The sequence below is a fragment of the Zingiber officinale genome, chromosome 4B, assembly GCF_018446385.1.
Source record: "Zingiber officinale cultivar Zhangliang chromosome 4B, Zo_v1.1, whole genome shotgun sequence".
NCBI lineage: Eukaryota > Viridiplantae > Streptophyta > Magnoliopsida > Zingiberales > Zingiberaceae > Zingiber > Zingiber officinale.
In genome coordinates, this window is record NC_055993.1 from 1,249,192 (window position 1) to 1,271,328 (window position 22,137).

The following is a 22,137-nucleotide window of genomic DNA, read 5'->3' on the forward strand; positions in this document are numbered from 1 at the left end:
AAGAGATGAAAGAGATTTTTTTCACGAGGACATGAATACATTGCGACTAAAAAACAAAAACTCTCGGCTTCTCCATGAGATCCAGGCTTCCTTTCCCTTGATCTGGATGGAAACCCAGCTATCATCCTGTTCCATGTCAGAACGAATGCGCCGCGCTGCCCATGACCAGATCGGTGAGCTGAGAACAAACTTTTGATTTGATTTTATATTTTTTAAAGAAATAAAAAATAAAAAGAAAGAGAAAAGAATACATGCGAAAATTGACCCTCTTCTTACCGCTCCGTGGGCTGCTCTCACCTGAACTCAGTCTCCTTTCCAAGCCAATTTCTATCAAGACCTATTATCCGTACCTCTATATGACAAGAAAGCTCGGACGCGCAGGAGGACCGCAATAGTAAGGAGCGGCTATATAGACTACCTTCCCTGTCTCGAGTGTTAAAGCAGCCGGTCCTTTGTTCTGTTATTAATGCTCTAGTTCTTTGCGGGGTAAGGAGGCCGCTTTCAAGCGAGTAACCGGGGACTGACTGCTTTTATATAAAAAAGACCGGACTAGATCACTATCCTAAGCTAAGACAGAAGCGAGGCAAGATAGCAATGAGTAGTTCGCTCTTGGGGTAGAGTCGAGTGATCATAGGAAGCAGTTCTACTTATTAGCTACCGAGTTCGGGACAGAGAGCAAGTAGTTGCCTGCCCTCATTCCCGCTCCCTTATCCCTTCCCGAACTGGGGAAGGTTGGTCATTTTCATTTTTAGACAAAAACAGTGTCAGCTTAATCAATGCCGGAATTCTTTCAGAGGGATTTTCCGATCCTGCGCTTTCAATAGAGAAGAAGGTTAATCCAGATCGGTGAGCTGAGAACAAGCTTTTGATTTGATTTTATATTTTTTAAAGAAATAAAAAAATAAAAAGAAACAGATATGTTGAGAGTGGGATTTGAACCCACGCCCTTTCGGACCAGAACCTTAATCTGGCGCCTTAGACCAACTCGGCCATCTCAACACTTTGACTATACCTGAGCAAAGTTTATTTTGTTGTGTATGCGAATTTATTGAGGTAACCTAAATAACTGCAAAATTAGAAATGAAAATCGAAACATGTTCATTCATGGGAGAGATTTCACTTGAGTTGGAACTTCGTTGAAAAGGGGAAAAAAATTGGTTAATTTTGTAACTATTTGGTTAAAGCATGAAGTTTATATAAAAACTATCATCAACTATCCGATAACTAAAATAGATAAGTAGGTTTAGCACTACTTGTTGAAACATGCTTCCAATGGGAAAAATTTTGTTGCTGTGGAAATTTGGTATCCACTAGGATATTGTAATGGAGAAATTAACAATGTTGATAAATACCTTATATTTGTTTCTTGATTAGACGTCGAGTTGTGTTTAGCCTCATTGTTTGTTGTTTTGGAACAATGAATTTCTATGAATTCGAGCAATACAACACTTTACCATGCCAACATGCTAATGATATATGCCATTATTGACATGATACTATCATTTTTAGATATACACTAGTATAATAGCATTGATTGGTATATCTTGATCATGAACATATAATTGTCATTATAAATGAGAACCATGATTCCAATAGTAATAATAATTAGTATTGACATAATCAAACTATGTAAATCGATTATGATATTATGATGAGAGGCCCCACTAAATATGGGTCAAGGATAAAGGTAGCATAAGGTCGACGTGAAGGTCAAAGTCAATACAGTAAATCTCAGGGAACCAATGGATTCATCAAAGGTGGATCGAGAGGAGGTCTCCAGCAATTGTCGATGGGCATGAAGTGTCTGATCGGTAAATTGCTTGTTCGAGTAGAACTCCCTACAGCCAAGAGCACTACGACAAGAACATCATATGTTCATCACAAAGCGGAGGAACGGTTAGGCGATCAAAGCGCGGGTCCAGTTGGGCGGAAGCAATCAAATGAGCTACGGGATTACGGAGAAGAACAGCGCAGATCGACAAGGCGGGGATCCCCGGTCGAGCGTCTCCCCCACTCAGCCAAACGGTGGGACCCCTCTCATATCCACTAATATCCCCCTTTGGGATAATGCCACTGACAACGAGGCATGGTCAACAGACGAATCGTACGATAGAAGTTTTTATTGTTTTGTCAGAGATTTACGTACCCTGTTAAGGTAAGGTGTTAGAGTCACTTTTCTGACATGTCCTTTTATAAAACAATTTGAAGAACGTGCTCACGCCTTAAGGAGCGTGCATGTCGCCCGTTGGGGCGCTATATAAAAGGAGGTCGATGCACCGGCGGAGGTACGCATTATTCACTATTCTGTGATTGTTGTTGCTCCGTTTCCTTCCATCTTTTCGGTAATTGATTTGAGCATTAGAAGGTCAACGCCAGGACCCCTTCCTTGACTTGATACTAACGTTTTTATGTTACATGATAGAGTGAGATCTATACACAGTTAACCCAAAAGTCATATCTCCAGCCAACTTTTTTCATGATTTTAAGACACGATCAGATTAAATATGAAAGGAAAGATCATCAATGACGATCCAAAATGTAATTTGGTCGCACGAAAAAACACTTAGTCCAAATAAACTCAGTGCTCATGAACTCGTGCTACCTTTTTTACCGTTAAATAGAAAAATATCAATTCCGTGAAAAAATTTACAAAATTAAATTAAAAAAAAAAACCTATTTCATTCCACAATATGATAAGAATAAAATAATTATTGTTAAAAGATAATATGATAAATCTAATTAGTCTTGATGTATTATTGTTAAATAGTATACCTTATCATAGAAGTTGATGATCGTGGAGAAGAAATTCCTAACTTCTAGGAGAGGAGCAGAACCTTGATAAAGTTAGGAAACAATAACGGTAAGTTTTCAAAATCACAAAATAATTTTCGATATTGAGATCAATCTTTTGATATATTTTTTTTATCCGGTTAGTTATATAATTCTAAGTTTCCATCAAAATTTTAACTTTTAGACATCCTAACAATTACATATTATCCCACTAGACAGGATTGAACATATAATTCCTCTTATACCATTAAATTTTATCACCTAATATATTATATATATTTAAATAAATTCTATCTTAATTCATTGTATCTTCTTTAACTTTATTTTTATTCACATCCACATCTTCATTTTAATATTCTCATCTATATAACTTTTATCTTTTATTCGTGGGTTCAGCCCTTAAGATATAATTGTCATTTTATAAAACTTACTTTTAAATTTTAAAAAGAAAATTAAGAGCACAGAAAACAGTTAATAATGCTCTCTTTCTTTTTTAATAATCCTACCGTATTTTATGTAGAACACTAGATGACAAAAAATGTTATTTCGCTACATTCATAACCAGATAATTTACAACACAGCTAGATTTTCACAACGTCCTGTTACATGCCAATAATGAGTTATATATACTGTAACAAAGAATTCATAGGATGATTGTCCCGTTCGACTAATTTCATAATTATCATGATTCTATCACTAGGACTTAAGAAGCCGTGAAAATGGAAATTATATTTCATGGAGAAAAGAAATGACTAAACTATATGTTATTTGATTTGAAATGATCCATTTCATGTCTACTATCCAATGGGGCCGGATCCTCTGGTCCGCAATTTACGGACCAGGGGATGGTCCACTGTACAAGGACCATTGATTTGGATAGAGTCCACTTTTAAATTGGTAAGGTCCATCCAAATTAAGGATCTACAATAGTGGACCACCCCCTTATCCACAAATTGCGAACCAGAGAATCCGTCCCCCTATCCAATCGTTAATGGAAAATATAAAATCATAAAGCATAGCATCTGCGTGAAATCGTGAATGACAGGACTAACCATGTTTGCGCCAAAATAAAACATTGCCCCTGTGCACAGAACGATATGCAAATTGCATTCTATTTATCAATCCGCTTGCATTTGTTTTTGCTGCTTGGTTTAAGGCTCCTGCTCTATTTCTTTTCGCGATGCTTCCCATAATTGCTGTTCGATGCCCAGCTTGTTGAGTTCTGTCAAGCCTCTCTCAACTGCAATATTGTAATAAAGAAACCGTTTGATAAATAGAACTACTTCCATCCGACTAAGACCAACATAGGTAACTAAGCAAAGAAGTTTAGGGTCTCGTGTAATGGAAGAATGTAATTCATAGATGAAAATTGAGTGGTTATAATTCGATGGTCTTGTGTAACTACTACAACTTTGAAATTTTCATCTACGATGTCGCAATCCACCATGCTTTATGGAAAGTATCACGCAATTTAAAGGCAACAAATATAAATCCATTGATATCCTAGACATAAGAATATTATGAATCGATAGGCGGCTTTGAGAAATCAGGTGTATAAATAACCAGATGGAGATAATAGGTTAAGTTTGTCTAAACGAGGCACATGTTGAACTAATAGAGCGAAAATAAAAATAAAGAGGAGAAAATATTTGACAAAAATATTAGAAGCCTCTTCATCTCTGATTGTGTTAAAAAATTTAAATTCTCTGAAGGAGTTAGAAAGATAGGCCAGCAAGTCATTGAATGATGATATGCAGAAAAAGAGAAGTGTTATTTACCATCAATAAAATCATGAGAACTAGGAGATTGTCTAATTCGACCATGCCAAAATTGTAGCCGCTCATCAGCAATATCTTCTTCTATACCATGGTCTTTGGCTCTTCTCCAGAAATATATCAACCATGCCTACAAAAGTTAAGCTAAATTCAGAGGCTAACCAAGTCAAATTAGTAATTGAATTTGGTTTGCAAATTTTTTTGAAGTCCATAAGATTTAGTCTTCTAGGCGACTCAAATTGCTCAACTAGTAAAACGGTGTTCAATGCAAGAATCCAAACTACTACGAGAATTGTTGTCAGAATAGATCTCTTATAGCATGATTCACAAGAGCTCGTGATTTGTCACTCTATATCATACTGGAGCAAAGACGAAGGCATGTTTTGTCTTCCTCCTTCCTCCTCGAGAATGTTAGAAGCCTAAAGAAGACAAGAAGAAGAGGGAGCCATCATCTTTTACCTCACGCTGACATTGCAATGTATCTACCTCCCCATCTGAAGTCCAAATGATGCTGAAATTTGTTAACATCAATAGACCCGCCTTTGCCTATTTGCCTCTCCATGACCTCTCTGCCTTTGCATGACGCTGAAGTTTCACCTTGATTACTCTTCCTCTCAAATGCTTGAATCACGATTTAGATTCATTCTCTCTATCACTAACACAATGACTGCCCACAATACAACTCTAGACCATTTGCACTCCCATCTATGTCCATCGAAAAAGATTCCCAAGTAGGAATTGGAACAATCAGTGAAACCCAGTTATTTCACTCCAATTTGGCTTTAATTTCTGCCCATCTCAACTGATTATCTCATGAATTTAGTTTTTAGCCTGATTAATCTAGATTTTATTAATCTTGTAAGGGTTTCTGATTTCACATTCAGAATTGGATCAGCATTGCTGATCTAACACGGCTGATCCAGATCAGAATCGACCTTCTGCCAACCATGTTTTCAACTTTCATCCTTGTCTGCCAACCACAACAATGCATGATGAGAAACTTTCTTCCATATATAGGAAGAGAAAGAGAAACCATCTATCCGACCAGGAGAAACACAATCATCAAAACCAACTAACAATCTATCATAAAGAACTGAAAAAGACCTGCTTGAAAGTGACATCTTCTATCTCCTCTTGGCTCAGTTCTGCAATAGCATCAAGTCATCAAGTTATTAGCACAATAATACATGAATTTGAAATTACATTATTCTCATATACAAGAACAGTACAGAAAGTCATTAGACTTCAAATTAGCAACGAACAAAACAATGCAGTAAGTACATATAAGAATTGTAATTACCAAATGACTCCATAAACTTTGGTTCTCCAGGTGCTTTAAAATCTGTCAAAATATTTAAAGAAAAATATGAAGTGGTTTAGGTTCTCATTTCCTCTATTTTTCTAAAGACCTAAGAGCTGAGATTGCAATTTCAGAATTTAGCATTTAGATCATGAGATACACAATCCTTTTCACACGGAAAAGATATTTAGATACTCCATGGGCATAGGGATGCTCAGAAGGAAAATAGCTGTACAAATATCCACCATAAGGCAAGGGTAAAGATAAACTGAACCAACTTGATCAAATAGAAGACAAAGTGTGGCAGTAACTCAGTAGAATTGATTATTCACTAGAAGCAAAATGAAGAGTACATTTTACCATGTCCAGTAGTGTACAAACCTGACAAAAATTGACGAACAAAGTTTGGTCGTTGGTGTTGAGATAATGCAAGGACAACAGCATCCTCAACCTTGAAGTTAGTAATGACAAAACATCAATAGATGGTTAACTATAAACAGCTCAAAGGAAAAGACTACAAGCAAAAAGATATAGAATCTATTTGATGCAAATTCAGAAAGAACATCTTGGAAGTTGGAAGAAAAGAAAGTGTTAAAAGAACAACTTTAGCAGCAAAAGATAATACAAGACCTTCAAAGATGTTAGTTCCAATAGGCCCTTTTCAACTGAAAGCATGCTCTCTATGTCGCCTTCCCCAGTAATATCATTTGCATCATGTACAAGCTTCCTTCGTTCAGATTCATGGATACCTATCAAACAACCAAAATCTGAGAAACACTAACCAACAAATTCGGGTCATGTAAAACAAGTTAAAATTACATCAGTAGAATCCTTTTAGCATATTTCTTGCCTTGGTTATATGATTCTTCCATGGACTTTTGACCAGCAGAAATAACAACCTCAAGAGGAAGCGGCGCTAATGAAGACCAATACTCATATTTTGAAACAGCAATCTCCGGGTAGAATCCTAAGATCATTATATCAGCAATAAAATCATAGGAATGAATCAAGCAGGAAGTTATTTATAGAATTCATAATGCACACAAGAAAAAGTAAGTTTTAAAAGTTTCAGATTTAAAAGGTATGAATAAGGTACTGGGGATCAATATAAGAATGAAACCTCTTTGTTCTCCACATCCTTTCATGGTTGGACTTACAGAAAAAAATTAGCGATACATGCTTGCCGACAGTGATGATCTCATGCATGTTTGACAAATGTTAATGATTGATGCATCCTTGGAGTGTTTCTCTTTGCCAATTGTCATCTAGCAAAACACCATTGGCCTACTTATGCAGAAAACAAACACAGATCATCAACTTGTAGCTCGTGACTAAATACTACAACCTGGATTGATTCACGTCTTCAAGATAGAAGTGTATGCCATCAAGATAATATTTAACTTAGTTAATGGCCACTACTTTAAAAATTTCTCACTTTTCTTTATTCAACTATTTTACCAACATAAATATCCTACAGAACATATCCAAACATATAAGATGCAAGAGACTAAAAAACGTCAAAATACTAAAAAAAATGATTTAATTGATTAAAATACTACTGTTGATATAAGCCTTCAATAGAGCTCAATAAAGGAATAGAATTCATGAGATCATTCTTAAATAATTGGGACAAATGTGGTTACACAATGATGATGATTCTTCAAAGCTCGATAAACATATTATTACAATCTTATTTTTGGAGTAACAATACCTCCTTAATTGTAAATTATCATAGTCTATTGAAACATAAGTTGATCACAGATGATAAGTGCAAACAATTATGATGTTTTATGGGGAAATTGGAAATTTAAGATGCCAAACAAGAATCACATTATCAGGAAAACAAAATATGGAATGATAAGTATGAAACACTGTATCAACAGAAGAATAATGTGGAGAATCTAAAAAGATCCATCTAGCCTGGCTGCTATTCTGCAGGATAGAGGAAACAAGCCATACAATTGAAAGTCAAAATAAAATATATTTATAATTGCAAATACACAAACTGATTTACCATAATAAACTGCTAAGCCCCAGTAGCGAGCAAGCCAACATCTTTTCAAGACAACTTGTTCCTGCAGACATCGAACATGTATATTGACATAAGATATCATTACACAAGCAACCATGATGACCACACATGCTTGCAATGATTTTCATAAGTGAAAAAATAAAAGAGATTGCCAATATTCCTATCAGGGAAAGCACACCATCTCCTCCTGGGATAAAATCACCCTTTGTGTCATTAACTGAAGAGACTTTGCTTCTAACTCAGCTTTCCTGAGCTGTTCTTTTGCTATTACAACTTCTTCCTTAGCAGACTACTCACGACATGTAAGCCAAGGAAAAAAGAATTGATTAGCAAACCATCTAGCAGCTACACATCAACTCAAGAACACCTAAAACAAGCGATGAATGAAATTGACAATAACACCTCTACTTCTTTCCTCATTGCTGCTATTTCTTCATTTTTCCCATCTTTATTTTTCCTGGTAGCTTCGAGTGCAGCCTGGGATGAAATAGATATTTTGAAACAGCAGAATATAACAGGAAACATACAGTGGCATATGCCTCTATCCACATGGAAGTAAATCAAATTTGATGGTCTAATCAAGATTATCAATATTTGTTCCAATGTTAAACCCATGCCTCGCTCAATAATTTTCATCAATGTTCTCTTAGTATACTGAACTTTTTGACGTGAGAATCATATAATAACAAGTTGTCTACAATTATAAACAAGTTATTAATCACCTTAGCCAACATCAGTTACACTAACAGACTAACTAAACAGTTCTCGCCTAATGGTCTCATTGATTAGTGTTAGGGAACTTGATGTGGTTATATGGATCCATTTGTAAATAACATATATTACAAGGGCCTAGATGTAAGAATGCATTGGATAATCTATATGGGACTACCAGGGCAATTAAGCTTTAATATTTCCCTAAAATCTATATGGTATCAGAGCCACCAAAGGTTGACAAACTCTTTGTTCTGTTTGATCACAACAACATCATCAATTTCACTCTGTGTTGTTGATCCCTTCTCTCTGCAGTTTGCATTCTACTACAGCATTCTTGTGAAGCCTACAGCGTTCTTCTCCTCCATTACTGTCGACTTTGTCATCCTCCTCGCAAATGATCAGGCAGAGAACTGGATAAGCATCATAAGACTATCACTGCCACCTCATCCAGCATCTCTGGGTGGTTGATCCTTCAGCCTCTTCTCCTGAGTGATAAATTTCTTTTTCCAGTTTCTTCCCCTTTTCTACATTTTTCCTCCGGACAGCAGAAGACCCAGATCATTTTAATTAGATTGCATCCCCATGAAATCTAACCCACTAATTGATCTGATTGAATCAGATTTAGTTGGTGTTTTCATTTTAGTGCTTGCACTGTGATAAATGTGAAGGCAATCTGCTTTTTTGTGCCTTCTGTGATTTACTTTGTAGATAAAGTTTAATTGAAGCTATTTCTTAAAAATAATAGCTACATATGCGGAGAAATAACAAGTTCTGGATCCCACTCCTACTCCAAGGTATAGTGATTCATCACATGAATCTCCCAAATTTGCTTGTTTGTGCCTTCTGTGATTTACTTTGTAGATAAAGTTTAATTGAAGCTATTTCTTAAAAATAATAGCTGCATATGCAGAGAAATAACAAGTTCTGGATCCCACTCCTACTCCAAGGTATAGTGATTCATCAGATGAATGACTCCCAAAACTCACTCCTTTCCATAGAGTCAAGAAAGCCTCAGAAGAATTTCTTCTCTAACAAAAGATATATGCAAATACAAAAAGATGAGAAGAGTTATCAAGAGCTCATAGAGAATGACATTCCCTTCGATTTTCGAGCCCTTAGACGTTTAACTTGAGGACCAGATCATGCAAATTACAAGGGAATTCATGCAGTACATGTACAGAAAAAAACCATCAAGGTATATAGAACCAGCTTCAATGGTTAATTTTTGAACTCACCAGTCAACTAAAATATGCTTCAGTTGACCGATCAAACTTTTTCAGACATTTGCATAGCCAATGGTCTTTTAGTCAGTCAACTAGAAAGGCTTCCAATCGACTAGAGATCCTTCCAACAGACAACTGATCACTGGTCCAGTTAATTGGAGTCAGAATAGAAACATTATATTATTCTAACAGAGAGTTTTTAATTGCCTGTTAAGGCTCACATAAAGTCGACTGAATATACTTGGAGATATCAACTTCACTCAGCTTTTACTCTCATAAGCCTATGCAAAGCTTGAGATCAAAGTCCAGTGCCAACTATAACCAGAAATCTATTATTCCATGGTCAGAAGACTCAGAACTCTCTATAAGTCTCTAAGCAGCCTCTACCTAGCCAGCCATACACATCATCTCTCAATGACGTTGCCTAAAATGGTGAACCCCAGAATTACAATCACTAGTAATCTCTGACAACTCACCAGCATCCAAATCTTTATCCTGCATATTATCCTCAATGATGTTGCCTAAAGATTTTTACTCTCTAGATCTTCAACTTTTTCATGCTCCTCATCCTAGAGCCCACCTCACAAGGAAATTTTTATCATTCAAATGTCCATACAATTCTTCTCTAATCACCTCTGATTCCACCTTGTTTTGGACCTTTGAACCATTAAGCATAAATCCAACCGACTTGACTACATCAAGTCACGAGCTCTGCAAGCTTCATGTGCACTCTGTCAGTTCTTTGTAAATTTGATGCATATATTAGTACCATAGAAAAACTTAACTTAAAATTTTTGTTAGCCACATCAAAACAAGATGTACAAACCTGATGACTTAGGAACATCGTTGCACCAACTCCTAAGAGGTCCTAGGATCAAGTATATTTATGATAAGCTTAATCTTCATGTTATTTTTAAGTCAACCTGAGGGAAAGTGTTAGAGACTTTGATATGGTTATATGGATCTATTTGTAAATAACATATATTACAAGGGCCTAGATGTAAGATTAAATTGATGAATAATATATATATGTAGGTAGAAGGGACTTACTAGGCAATTAAACACAAATATTTCCTTGAAATCTATAATAGCAAAGCAATATGACAGAATTTTGATGTAATGGCAATGAAGCTAATGCTATAAAGTCACCTCTCTTTGTTGGAGTGCTGCTTCCTTTCTGCCAATAATCAGCTGAAGATTATAGTTTCGACATAGAGAACTTGGTTATGATGTGAGAAAAGGCTGTTACTACCTGTTCAATAATCGTGCTTCCAAAGATACACCTTCTCCAAGGGCAGCAACCTGCAAAGACAAAATGCAAAAGGAAATTTCCATTTTTATGTATGAATATAATTGAAGATTAACCAAATGTTCAACAAAGATCTTAAAGATTGAAAATGTTCAGATATTGAATTCTGTCATTGAGGTAGCAAAAGAAGCCTAATTGTTTGGCTTACGAATTAGCATTATGCTTTATGCATTTAGGACATGCATCCTGGTGGTTGGATCGATCATGGTCTAAAGCAAAAAAACAATTGAAATTAGGTTGCTAGCATCCTAGGATCAAGGAGTTGCAAATTTGTATAGGTTGACAGACATAACAAACTAGAAAACTACAGCTAAACTCCATGAATGCTTATTGAAGTATTTTGGTAGAACTCTTGAGGAGAAAGAGATATTTTGTCTTCTATATTTTAAACTTTTGATTACAAAGCCATTATATAGACTTGAAAGAAACTTAGAGGGTAAGTAAGCTTAAATGCTAAGTAACCGTTTAGCTTATCAAGGTGACTCTTTGATTCATACAACAATTGCATGCACGATGGAAGAGTGATGGTCCAACTTCCTCATAATGATGGTCAACACATTAACTTTAACACTCCCCCTTAATGTGTTGTCGGATTCCAAGTTTGGCTCGGAGTTGTTCAAATCTTTCTCTCGGAAGTGCTTTTGTGAAGATGTCAGACAATTGCTCCTCAGATCGACAGAACTCAAGTTGAATTTCTTTATCTTCAATTGCCTGTCGAATGAAATGATGCTTGAGTGCTATATGTCGAGTTCGGCTGTGGTGAACTGGGTTCTTAGCCATAGCGATTGCAGATTTGTTGTCGCAGTATAGCACGGTTCCTTCAATCTGATGATGACCGAGATCAGCTAAGATTCTTCGAAGCCAAATTGCTTGTGAAGTGGCTACTGATGCTGAGATGTACTCGGCTTCCGCAGACGATTGTGCAACACTTTGTTGTTTCTTGAACAACCATGAGAATATTGCTGAACCAAAAGAGAAACAGTACCCCGAGGTGCTTTTTATGTCGTCTAAGGATCCACCAAGATCACTGTCACAATAACCGACAAGGTTAAGTGCGTGATTCTTTTGATAGCTTAGACCGTTGTCCCTTGAACATATCGTAACACGTGCTTTGCTGCACCGAGATGAAAATGGCTCGGACTCTGCATAAATCTTGAGAGTAGACTTGCAGCATACATGAGATCAGGTCTAGTTGCTGTGAAGTATAACAAATTACCAATGAGGCTACGGTAATGAGTGACATCCGCTGCTTTTCCTCCATCTTCCTTTTTCAATTTCTCCCCCAAAATGAGTGGTGTAGAGACAGGATTGCATCCCAGCATGTTGAATTTCTTCAGAATCTTTTTTGCATATATCTTTTGGCAGATAAATACTATCTCTTCTTCTTGGTAGATCTCCATGCCCAAGAAATGTCGAAGTAGACCCATATCGCTCATTTCATACTTTTGAGTCATGTCATTTTTGAACTCTTCGATCATCTTCTTGTTGCTTCCCGTGAAAATTAGATCATCAACATAAAGAGTGACTATAAGAACATCATTACCTTGCTCCTTGACATACAAAGTTGGTTCACTCTTGCTCTTCTCGAATTTTGTTTGGTTGAAATAGTTGTCGATCTCACTGTACCAAGCGCGAGGAGATTGTTTAAGTCCATATAGCGCTTTCTTAAGTTTGTAGACTTTTCCTTCTTTTCCTTTTAGGATGAAACCCTGAGGTTGATCTACATACACTTCTTCCTTCAATTCACCATTGAGAAATGCTGACTTGACATCAAGCTGATAAAGTTTCCACCCTTTGCTGGCGGCGAATGCAATTATAGCTCGGATTGTGTCAAGCCGAGCTACTGGGGCAAACGTCTCCAGCAAAGGGTGGAAACTTTATCAGCTTGATGTCAAGTCAGCATTTCTTAATGGTGAATTGAAGGAAGAAGTGTATGTAGATCAACCTCAGGGTTTCATCCTAAAAGGAAAAGAAGGAAAAGTCTACAAACTTAAGAAAGCTGTTTGTAGACTTTTCCTTCTTTTCCTTTTAGGATGAAACCCTGAGGTTGATTTACATACACTTCTTCCTTCAATTCACCATTGAGAAATGTTGACTTGACATCAAGCTGATAAAGTTTCCACCCTTTGCTGGAGACGTTTGCCCCAGTAGCTCGGCTTGACACAATCCGAGCTATAATTGCATTCGCCGCCAGCAAAGGGTGGAAACTTTATCAGCTTAATGTCAAGTCAGCATTTCTCAATGGTGAATTGAAGGAAGAAGTGTATGTAGATCAACCTCAGGGTTTCATCCGCTGTCTAGCAACCATTTTCCTTGCTCCTTGTTGGTGGCTGTGTGACATACATAGAATGTTCCATGTGTCTCCTCAGCTGTTTGATTTTCTCCAACCTGATTTGCCTGATAAGAGTTCCTACTTCGGCAATCTTTGGCGAGGTGACCAAATCGATTGCATATTTTGCATCTCGATTGACCTTTGAACCAACAGTCCTTCTCGGAGTGATTTGGCTTATTGCAGTTGCTGCAAATCGATGAGTTATCTTTTCCTCTTCCTTTTGAGTTACGTCCACCTCGTCCTCTTGATTTCCATCCACCTCGTGATTGGCCCTCTCGTTCGTTGTTACCAATTTTGAGCTTTGATTGGAATGCACCCTCTATTGGCTTTTCAGAATGTCTGGACAATCTTTGCTCGAACGATTTTAGGGACGCCATCACTTCTTGAACTGTGAGTGTTGTTAGCTCCTTTGTTTCTTCAATGACGGCAACAATGGGATCATATTTCTCAGGAAGACAGATGAGAATCTTTCGTACCAGTCTCTGTAATATCTTCACCATGAGATTTCATTATGTTGACCAAATCAAAGATTCTGGTTGAGAATTCCATGAGTGTTTCTTTCTCCTGCATCTTGGCATTTTCGAATTCCTTGAGTAGTGATTGGAGCTTAATCGCTCTCACTTTCACATCTCCTTGAAATTCGCTCTGCAAGATCTCCCATGCTTCTTTAGCAGTGTCGGCACGCATGATTCTGGGAAATATAGCCTTAGTGACGGCTCTTTGAAGGATTGAGAGAGCACTTGCGTCGGCTTGTCGAGACTTCTCTAATTTCTTCAGACCGGCTTCGTTGAGGGCAGTGGTTTCCTCGGGCTCTTGCACTCCATTCTCCACAATCTCCCATTGGTTAAGAGATCGAAAGATGGTCTTCATCTTTACGTACTAGAAATCATAGTCTTCGCCATTAAACTCTGGGATGAGATGGTTGATGTTTGTTAAGCTCGAGCTGGCCATGGATTTGGATTGGTAGAACCTGGAGTAACTATTGAAGTATTTTGGTAGAACTCTTGAGGAAAAAGAGATATTTTGTCTTCTATATTTTAAACTTTTGATTACAAAGCCATTATATAGACTTGAAAGAAACTTAGAGGGTAAGTAACCGTTTAGCTTATCAAGGTGACTCTTTGATTCATACAACAATTGCATGCACGATGGAAGAGTGATGGTCCAACTTCCTCATAATGATGGTCAACACATTAACTTTAACAATGCTGACCTGCTTCTCAAGCTCTTTTGCCCGGGCCTCAGCTTCCTCACGTCTCTCTTCAACAAGTCGCAACTGGATGAAAAAAAAATTAGCAGTTTAATGGAACCAAAAGAACATTAAATCTTTTTCTTTTATGGTGATATTAAAGAAGCATACCTTCTCAATAATATTCTCATTTTCTTCTTGGAGCATATCTAACTGTACAATAAGCAAAATCAGTCTCCTTTCTCTTGAAGAGTTAAGTACACTTTTGAGAGTTGATTATATCAAAGGAAAACAGTATGACAATACTATGATACCTCATCCTGAAGTGAAGAAGCTTGTCGATGAATTCCTGTTCCCCTCGGGTTCAAATGTTTCATATCTGATGGAAATCTGCAATATATTTCAAACAGCTTATACATGAGTTGAAATAGTGAGAATAGGTGTCAACCCATATAGACACATGATATGGTTTGGCATGGGTCAGACTATGTCAACATAGTCAATAGTTCAAGCAAAAGACCAATATTTCGACGTTGATACTGTTTCCAATCTCGGGCTGGAATAGTAAGGTATTGTTGCCATAGCACAAGCCAAGGATTAAAATTTTGATGTCAACACCGTTCCAATCTGAATTTGGAATAATAAAGTATAGATGTCAGCTTACACAGAAACATGATAGGAGTTGATACAGGTTATATCATATCAACCTAGTCTATTTACTTCTTGGGTGTATCCACCTATTCTTTTTAGAAGCAATATCTACATGATTATTCATTAAATAATTTCTAAGTAATTTCTACCATAGGCCCTTCAGACAACCTAATGGCCTACCTAGTAACATCAGGAATACAGTGTCTTTTTACTTTACTTTGTCATTTGTTGGTTTTACAACCTCAAATGGTGCTAATAAGGAACTCCAGTAACATCATTTTTAGTTCCTTTTGATGTCGGCTTACGGGGGCTAGATATTGACTAAGGAGATTCAATCAGATCAGACTCAAATTCAAAATTCAATTTAATTTTAATTTGGTGCAAAACTTGGATAGGCAAATTATTAATCAGTTTGCTAAATTGCTAGAAGCATGCAGAAATTCTAGTTTCTTTATGGTTACATAGGATTCTACATAATTGTGTAGTGTCAATTGTGACTTCCTGACATGTAGTATTCTGTATCCCTCAGAAATAGTTAGTGGGAATGTCTATAAGAAGCAGAGTCAATAATTAAATATCAAAAATTGAAAATCTGATAGAATATGATAGTGCTTCTCTTTCTTTAATATTACACGATTTTGTTTTGTTTATTGATAATAATTGAATTCCATAATGATATTGCTTCTCTTTCTGTAGTATTATGCTTAGCTTATTGGTAATAGTCATTAAGTCAAACAACCACTAGATATTGGAATATGTCTCACCGTCTTGCCCACTATGGACAGACGGATGCCAGTATATCTCAACAGAAGTGATACAAGACTAATTTAAAGCGGTGAGGCTATATAGGTAAAACTTGGTTTTTTGTCTTGATCCATTGTCTGATACATATCAGTATCACTCATATCAGGCAATACTTACTGAAAAATATAATCCAGGGTTTAAACTATCACGAAACTGATCAATTTATATATGTATAGTCTTAGCATTCCCACTAGTGCACCAATAAATTGAATGGAATAGCCTCATGTGAACTTAATTTATCCAGGGCCATCTAATTGATACATTCATTAAATGTATGATATCCTTCTGTGATATAATGGTTAAACTAGCTAACTACTCATCTCAAAAGCAGACCTATAGGAAAGGAACCGATTTAACACTCATATTCTTAATCGAGGTTTATAAGTATCATTTTATGCTAAAGTTCTCTAATAGGAAATAGTTCGGGTTTGGTACTATGCCAAGCCAACACTCGACAACCAACACATTTTAAGGTGTGCCGAGAGTAACTCAAGTGAATTTTAATCTTACAAATCACTTCCACTTAGATTGTTTACTTAAAAATATAAACCTATACCAATAACAATCCAATTATATTAAAAAATTTAAGCACCAGGTCATGAAATTTTATAACAAGCATCTCAACGAATGATTTATACCTTATACCAAAATAACTATATCTATAAGACCATTAGTTATAATAGAGCATTCTAGTGATGTTGTTCTCATAATTTTGTAAGACTTAATTAAATAATGCTTCTAAGACATCTAGCCTTGGTACTTATTTTCCACATTTTTATTAATATACGATGGTTAATCACTAAGAGTTACACTGACATAATTAGAATGTACAAAGAGGTACAAAATATGGATATATCTCAAATTTTTCTAACTTAAATGTCATTCCTCTTTACTATTGTTAGTGCTTCAATTGGTGCTTCCTCTCTTCTACCCTATTTTTATACTGTTTCATCTCTCCTTATGAACAACAAAAGAAATAGAGGGACATGACGCATCATGGAAGGCCAATACCAATTGATTTATATCGGCACCAGAAGCAATGTGAAATTTACCCATGCCATTACATATCAGTATTGATCAACGATAAGAATAAACATGTGTCCACCATGTTAACCAATTTCCAACAACACTTAAAGTTGTGTCCTTAACCATATTGAAATTTTCAAAAAGGAATGCAGAAATTCACCAAAATATCAAAGCATGAAGACACTTTGCACCCAAAGTAAAAGGTAACCCTTCTGGTCAGTCACTTGCAACAAGGATTTTCTCTTTTTGTCTGGAAGCTTATTTAAAAAAGCGTACGAAAATTTATCCACAATTTGGTACATTCCTCTCCATCATTAATTATGATTTTTGACTTCCTCAAATTGGAGAATTCATTCCTCCTCCCTGTCCTCCCATCTTCTCTCTTCTGCACACCTTTGATCCTTTCTAATGAGTTATTCATCAAGTCCAAGGCACGCAGAACTGATGGTGAGAAATAACTGATCGCAATGTCTAGACCATGTTAAAGAATACTACTGTGATGTATCCAACCAAATACACAATCATCAAATTATATAAAAGGTGGCAGATTGTTCAAAATTATGCAATGAAGGAGCATCATGTTCATGAATTATTTAGTTACCCTCAGAACAAGAAGTTAAATTTCTGGTGGATGAATAGAAATAGAGTTTCGAATGTTATGACATGAAAACATATGTAATATGTCAAGAAATGTCACCACCTTTTCTCGCTGCACATGTCTACAGGAGGTTCAGTTGGTGGAATAGGTGTTTGGGTCGCAAAGGTTGTTTTACTAGGAGGCACCAAGGGCACTGGATGAACAGAAATTGATGGTCTTCCAGCTGAAGACGCACAGACTGAAGGAGTATGATCTGCAAAGTTCTGACCTAACTAATCAAAAAAAGAGGAAGAATTAACTGGAATTCCTAAAGAACTTTCCACTATAGAGTAAATTGATACATACTCACGAATAAGAGAAGAAAAGACTGCCTATTAACTTTTCAAAAGCTACAAGACAATGTTTAACTGGCAAGAGAGATAAAGAATCAAGATTCTGTATGCCAAAATAAATAAATAAAGCTATTATTGTTAGGATGGGAAAGAAGTGACAAAGAAAAAATGCTCCAAATTTGAATAGGCAATAATAAAGTGACTGCCAAAAATAAATTTATTGTGAGCAAATCCCAAAAATAGTAAAAGAGACTAGGAAAAACATAAGAATAAAACATGCATGCCAGCAGTATGAGGCCAAGTCACCACATAATATATGCATTATACAAACATATATACAGAAACATGTGATATTATTTGAAAAAAAAAAAATCTTAACAATGATAGCACAAGTTCTGATTAGATGTTACTTATTTATGTGTTTAATCAAAATAAAATACATAAAAGAAATTTACACATATAACATGGTTAACAGAATGTAAATATCAACCAAATGTTTAAATATATGTAAAAACTCATCAAATAATTCTTCCTGTATACTTATCACACTTTCTTTCTGTTTTTTTTTTTTTTGGGAAATCATCTAAATTAAAAAGCTATATGTATCTACACAAGAATATTCATATTAAATCAAATGGCATATGATTATGTGCTTGCAAATGAATCACACTTTCTATAACAAAGTTATTATTTGTTTAATTCGCCAAACCTTGCAGTTTGAATCAATCAATTGTTAACTCTAAACGCTAGTGTGATAGCAGATTAGTAGGAATCACAGAGCACAAAATTGCAAAAATCATTTTTGTCAGATAGCAACTTTGTTTATTAACTTTAAGGGCGCGTTTGATTGGAGGTTATCCTTGATAACTTTAGTTATCCCTCCAAGGTTATCAACGAAACTCTGTTTGGTTTAGGTAATCGATGATTCCCGAGTAATGTTCCATGTCCGACACGTCAGCAAAAGGGGTATGCAATCTGGAATCGGAAAACGGAGGTTTTTCTTGATTCCGGGGTTAACGAAATTTTTTTACCCAAAATACCTTCGGATATTAAAAGAATGTGATAAAAAAGAAAAATGTAAAAAACATTAAAAAATAATAATAATAATAATAATAGAAAAAACATAAAAAAAATTTTAAAAAAAAAAATTGGAAAAGTAGAAAAAAAAGGGGAAAATTAAAAAACATTAAAAAAAAAAAATGTAAAAAAAATTTTAAAAAAAAGGTCAAAAAAATTAAAAAACACATAAAAATAAAGAAAAAAGTGAAAAAAACGTAGAGGGTAAATAATATATATAAAGAGAAAGAGAGAATTGTTATGCTACGGACTCTATCCTACGGATTCTTATGGACCGACTGTCATGTCATATTATTTTATTTTTTTAATACAATATTTTCTCCTTTTTTTCTCTTCTGCTTCTTCGTTCTCGCTACATGCTCACCGCGCCTCGTCGCGCCTCGTCACTGTTGGCCACCCACCCGGTTGCCGGTCACCCGCCAGGCCGCGCCTCGATTACAGCCGCGATCCGGCGTGATAGCGGCCGTGTTGGGCATGCGATGATCACGACGAATTCCGGACGCGACCGCGCCAGAATTCAACACGATCGCGTCCGTGTTGGGCAGGCGACCGGAATCCTGACGCGATCGTGTCGGAATCCGGACGCGACCGCGCTGGAATCCAAACGCGACCACGTCAGAATCCGACGCAACCGCGCCTGTGTTGGGCAGGCGGCCGGAATCCGGTCGCCTACCCACCACGGACGCGATTACTTTCCCATAGTTCAGTAGTGGTTAGACGGTCGGTGGCCGGGCGGGTGGTCAGCGGCCTAGCAGGTGGCCGGCGGTGACGAGGCGCAGCGAGGCGCGGTGAGCACCACCACGGACGCGATTACTTTCCCATAGTTCAGCAGTGGTTAGACGGTCGGTGGCCGGGCGGGTGGTCAGCGGCCTAGCGGGTGGCCGGCGGTGACGAGGTGCAGCGAGGCGCGGTGAGCATGCAGCGATAACGAAGAAGCAAGAAAAAAAAAAGAAAGAGAAAATATTATATTAAAAAAATAAAATAATATGACATGGCAGTCAGTCCGTAAGCATCCACCAGGATAGAGTCCGTAGCATAACAATTATATATATATATATATATATATATATATGATTGGTTTTATAACTGAGGGTAACATGGTAAAATATTAAACTAGGTTATTCATTAAAACCTTCAAACAAACAAGTTTTTGTTGCATTACCTGGGTTAAACCAAACAACATTTGGTTATATTTTATTTCCCATAACTTTGGTTATATAATTACTTGGTAATTACATAACTAAGATTACACATGATAACTTGAACCAAACACCTCCTAAAAGGCATTCAAGATAATCTTCACAATCAAGATGTCAATCAGTTGCAGTTAAAATTACCCACATAACTCAATGCACAGCTGGGATGTTAACAATGTGAATGGGGTTTAATCCGAGGGCTTGAGTTGCAATTCAGAAGGAGCCTCGTGTCCAATCAAGCGGACCAATGGCCAAGGTCCACCTGGATGCTGAGTCATGTGGAGCTCTACCATATGTTAGGCACTCAGCAAAGACCTACAAAAGGGTACCGAGGGCAACATTGAAGGGAATTTTCAGAGACTTGCTATGGTGACAATAAGGGCTCCAGATGATATTCCCAAATGACAAGTTGTCACCGTGACCACTTTGGTTCATGCTTGTCTTCCTTGTTATTTCTATTTCAGAATAACGGGTCTTTCCATTATTTTACTCCATTCCACCTCAGTATTGAAGTGTAGATTCGACCTACAAAACAAACCCCAAGACCAAAATTCAACCCAACCCCTATTCACCTTAACCAACTTGGACGATTTCACTCCATTTTCAGAGATTCTAGCAGCTCAACCAAGACAAGTTGACTCCATAGTTACCTCGAACTAGCTCCTCTCATCTCAGCGTACCCTCGTCAACAGTCCTAATCGAGGTCTAATACAATTAGCAGATTTCACTATCCATTGTGATTTGCCCAAACAAGGTCAATTTAATATAATTAGCTCCAATATCTTAAATTCAAACTGAAAAAGAATCTGGTTGTTTCTCCAGGAAGTTGGTCTATTGCACATTTACGAATAAGAAAAATCTTCGCCTCCTTTCATAGCAACCAAATACGTCAAATCAACAAAAAGCTCACTTGGCATTCTGGAAATTACCGCAGGCGAAGGAGATCTATTCGACCTCGCCAATAAGGAAGTCCCGCCGGCGGGCGCGCTCTCATTGCTACCTGCCGCCGGTCGGGAGGCGCCGTTCCGGAACCCCATTCCCCCAGCGGACGGGATCTCATCCTCCAGCTCCTCGTCCTCTTCCTCCTCGGCGGCTGCGCTCTGCGAGGCCATGACCTGCGCGAGGCGCGCGGCGGCTGCCCTCGCCGCGACGTTCTGCGTCCGCCTCACGGCGGAGAAGCCCGATGCCGAGGGCGAGCGGCGGTGCGCGGGGGACATCCCAGGAGACGAGGAGGCGGCGTTGTTCGGCACCCCGCTCGGCGGCCGTCCGTACACGGGGCTCCCCGCACGCAGGCGCTCCATCGCCACCTCCCGGTTCATCGAGCCGCCTTCTCCCACCGCCGCGGAAGCGGAGAGGGCTCGAGCACGGGGAAATGTAGCGCGGCAGCGAAGCACTCGACGCGCGGAAGGAGAGCGATGTTTACGCTGTAGTGGATGCGGCTACCGTCGGTGAGTATAACACTAAATTAGTTGGCTGGTTCAAGTCCGACTGAGAGAGAGAGAGAGCGTAAGATCGTGACGTCATTCCGGCATTGTTTTTCTATGAAAAAAATAAAGGATTAATAACTTTAAGCCTCCCTAAATTTTATAGCGAGTTATATTTTACCCTCCTCTATTTAAAAAACTACATTCAACCCCCTTTTGACATGAAGTAAAAAAAAAGAAAAAAAATAAATGACCAAAATAACCCTAACCTAAATGACTTCTAAAAAGAAAATGAAAAATAAAAATAAAAATCTTATAAAATCGTTAAAAGATTAACCTTAACTCAAATATAAGTTCAAAATCTC

General features: G+C 37.4%; 1 protein-coding gene and 1 non-coding gene across 2 annotated transcripts; both read right to left on the bottom strand.

Annotated features, from left to right (window-relative positions):
* Positions 1-918: 918 nt before the first annotated feature.
* Positions 919-999, bottom strand: TRNAL-AAG. Its single transcript has one exon. It is a non-coding gene; the product is annotated as a tRNA-Leu (tRNA).
* A 2,794-nt stretch (positions 1,000-3,793) lies between these two features.
* LOC121974349 (coiled-coil domain-containing protein SCD2-like) lies at positions 3,794-21,792 on the bottom strand. Its single transcript, XM_042525362.1, has 17 exons — positions 21,278-21,792; positions 17,846-18,015; positions 14,979-15,054; positions 14,836-14,877; positions 14,689-14,751; positions 11,087-11,136; positions 10,984-11,011; positions 8,300-8,374; positions 8,076-8,186; positions 7,880-7,940; positions 6,716-6,832; positions 6,496-6,614; positions 6,247-6,316; positions 5,866-5,907; positions 5,670-5,710; positions 4,569-4,695; positions 3,794-4,030 (listed from the first exon to the last, which is right to left on the bottom strand). Exons 1-17 carry the CDS (start codon positions 21,665-21,667, stop codon positions 3,942-3,944), a joined length of 1,671 nt encoding a protein of 556 aa, XP_042381296.1. The 5' UTR covers positions 21,668-21,792; the 3' UTR covers positions 3,794-3,941.
* Positions 21,793-22,137: the final 345 nt, after the last annotated feature.

Bases quoted from the DNA above. Each gene is read 5' to 3' on its own strand.
- LOC121974349 (XM_042525362.1), bottom strand. From the start codon at position 21,667: ATGAACCGGGAGGTGGCGATGGAGCGCCTGCGTGCGGGGAGCCCCGTG. The intron at 18,016-21,277 runs GTAATTTCCAGA...TTTTTTGATTAG, and splicing joins ATAGATCTCCTTCGCCTGCG to TTAGGTCAGAACTTTGCAGA. The intron at 6,317-6,495 runs GTCTTGTATTAT...ACTAACTTCAAG, and splicing joins TGGAACTAACATCTTTGAAG to GTTGAGGATGCTGTTGTCCT.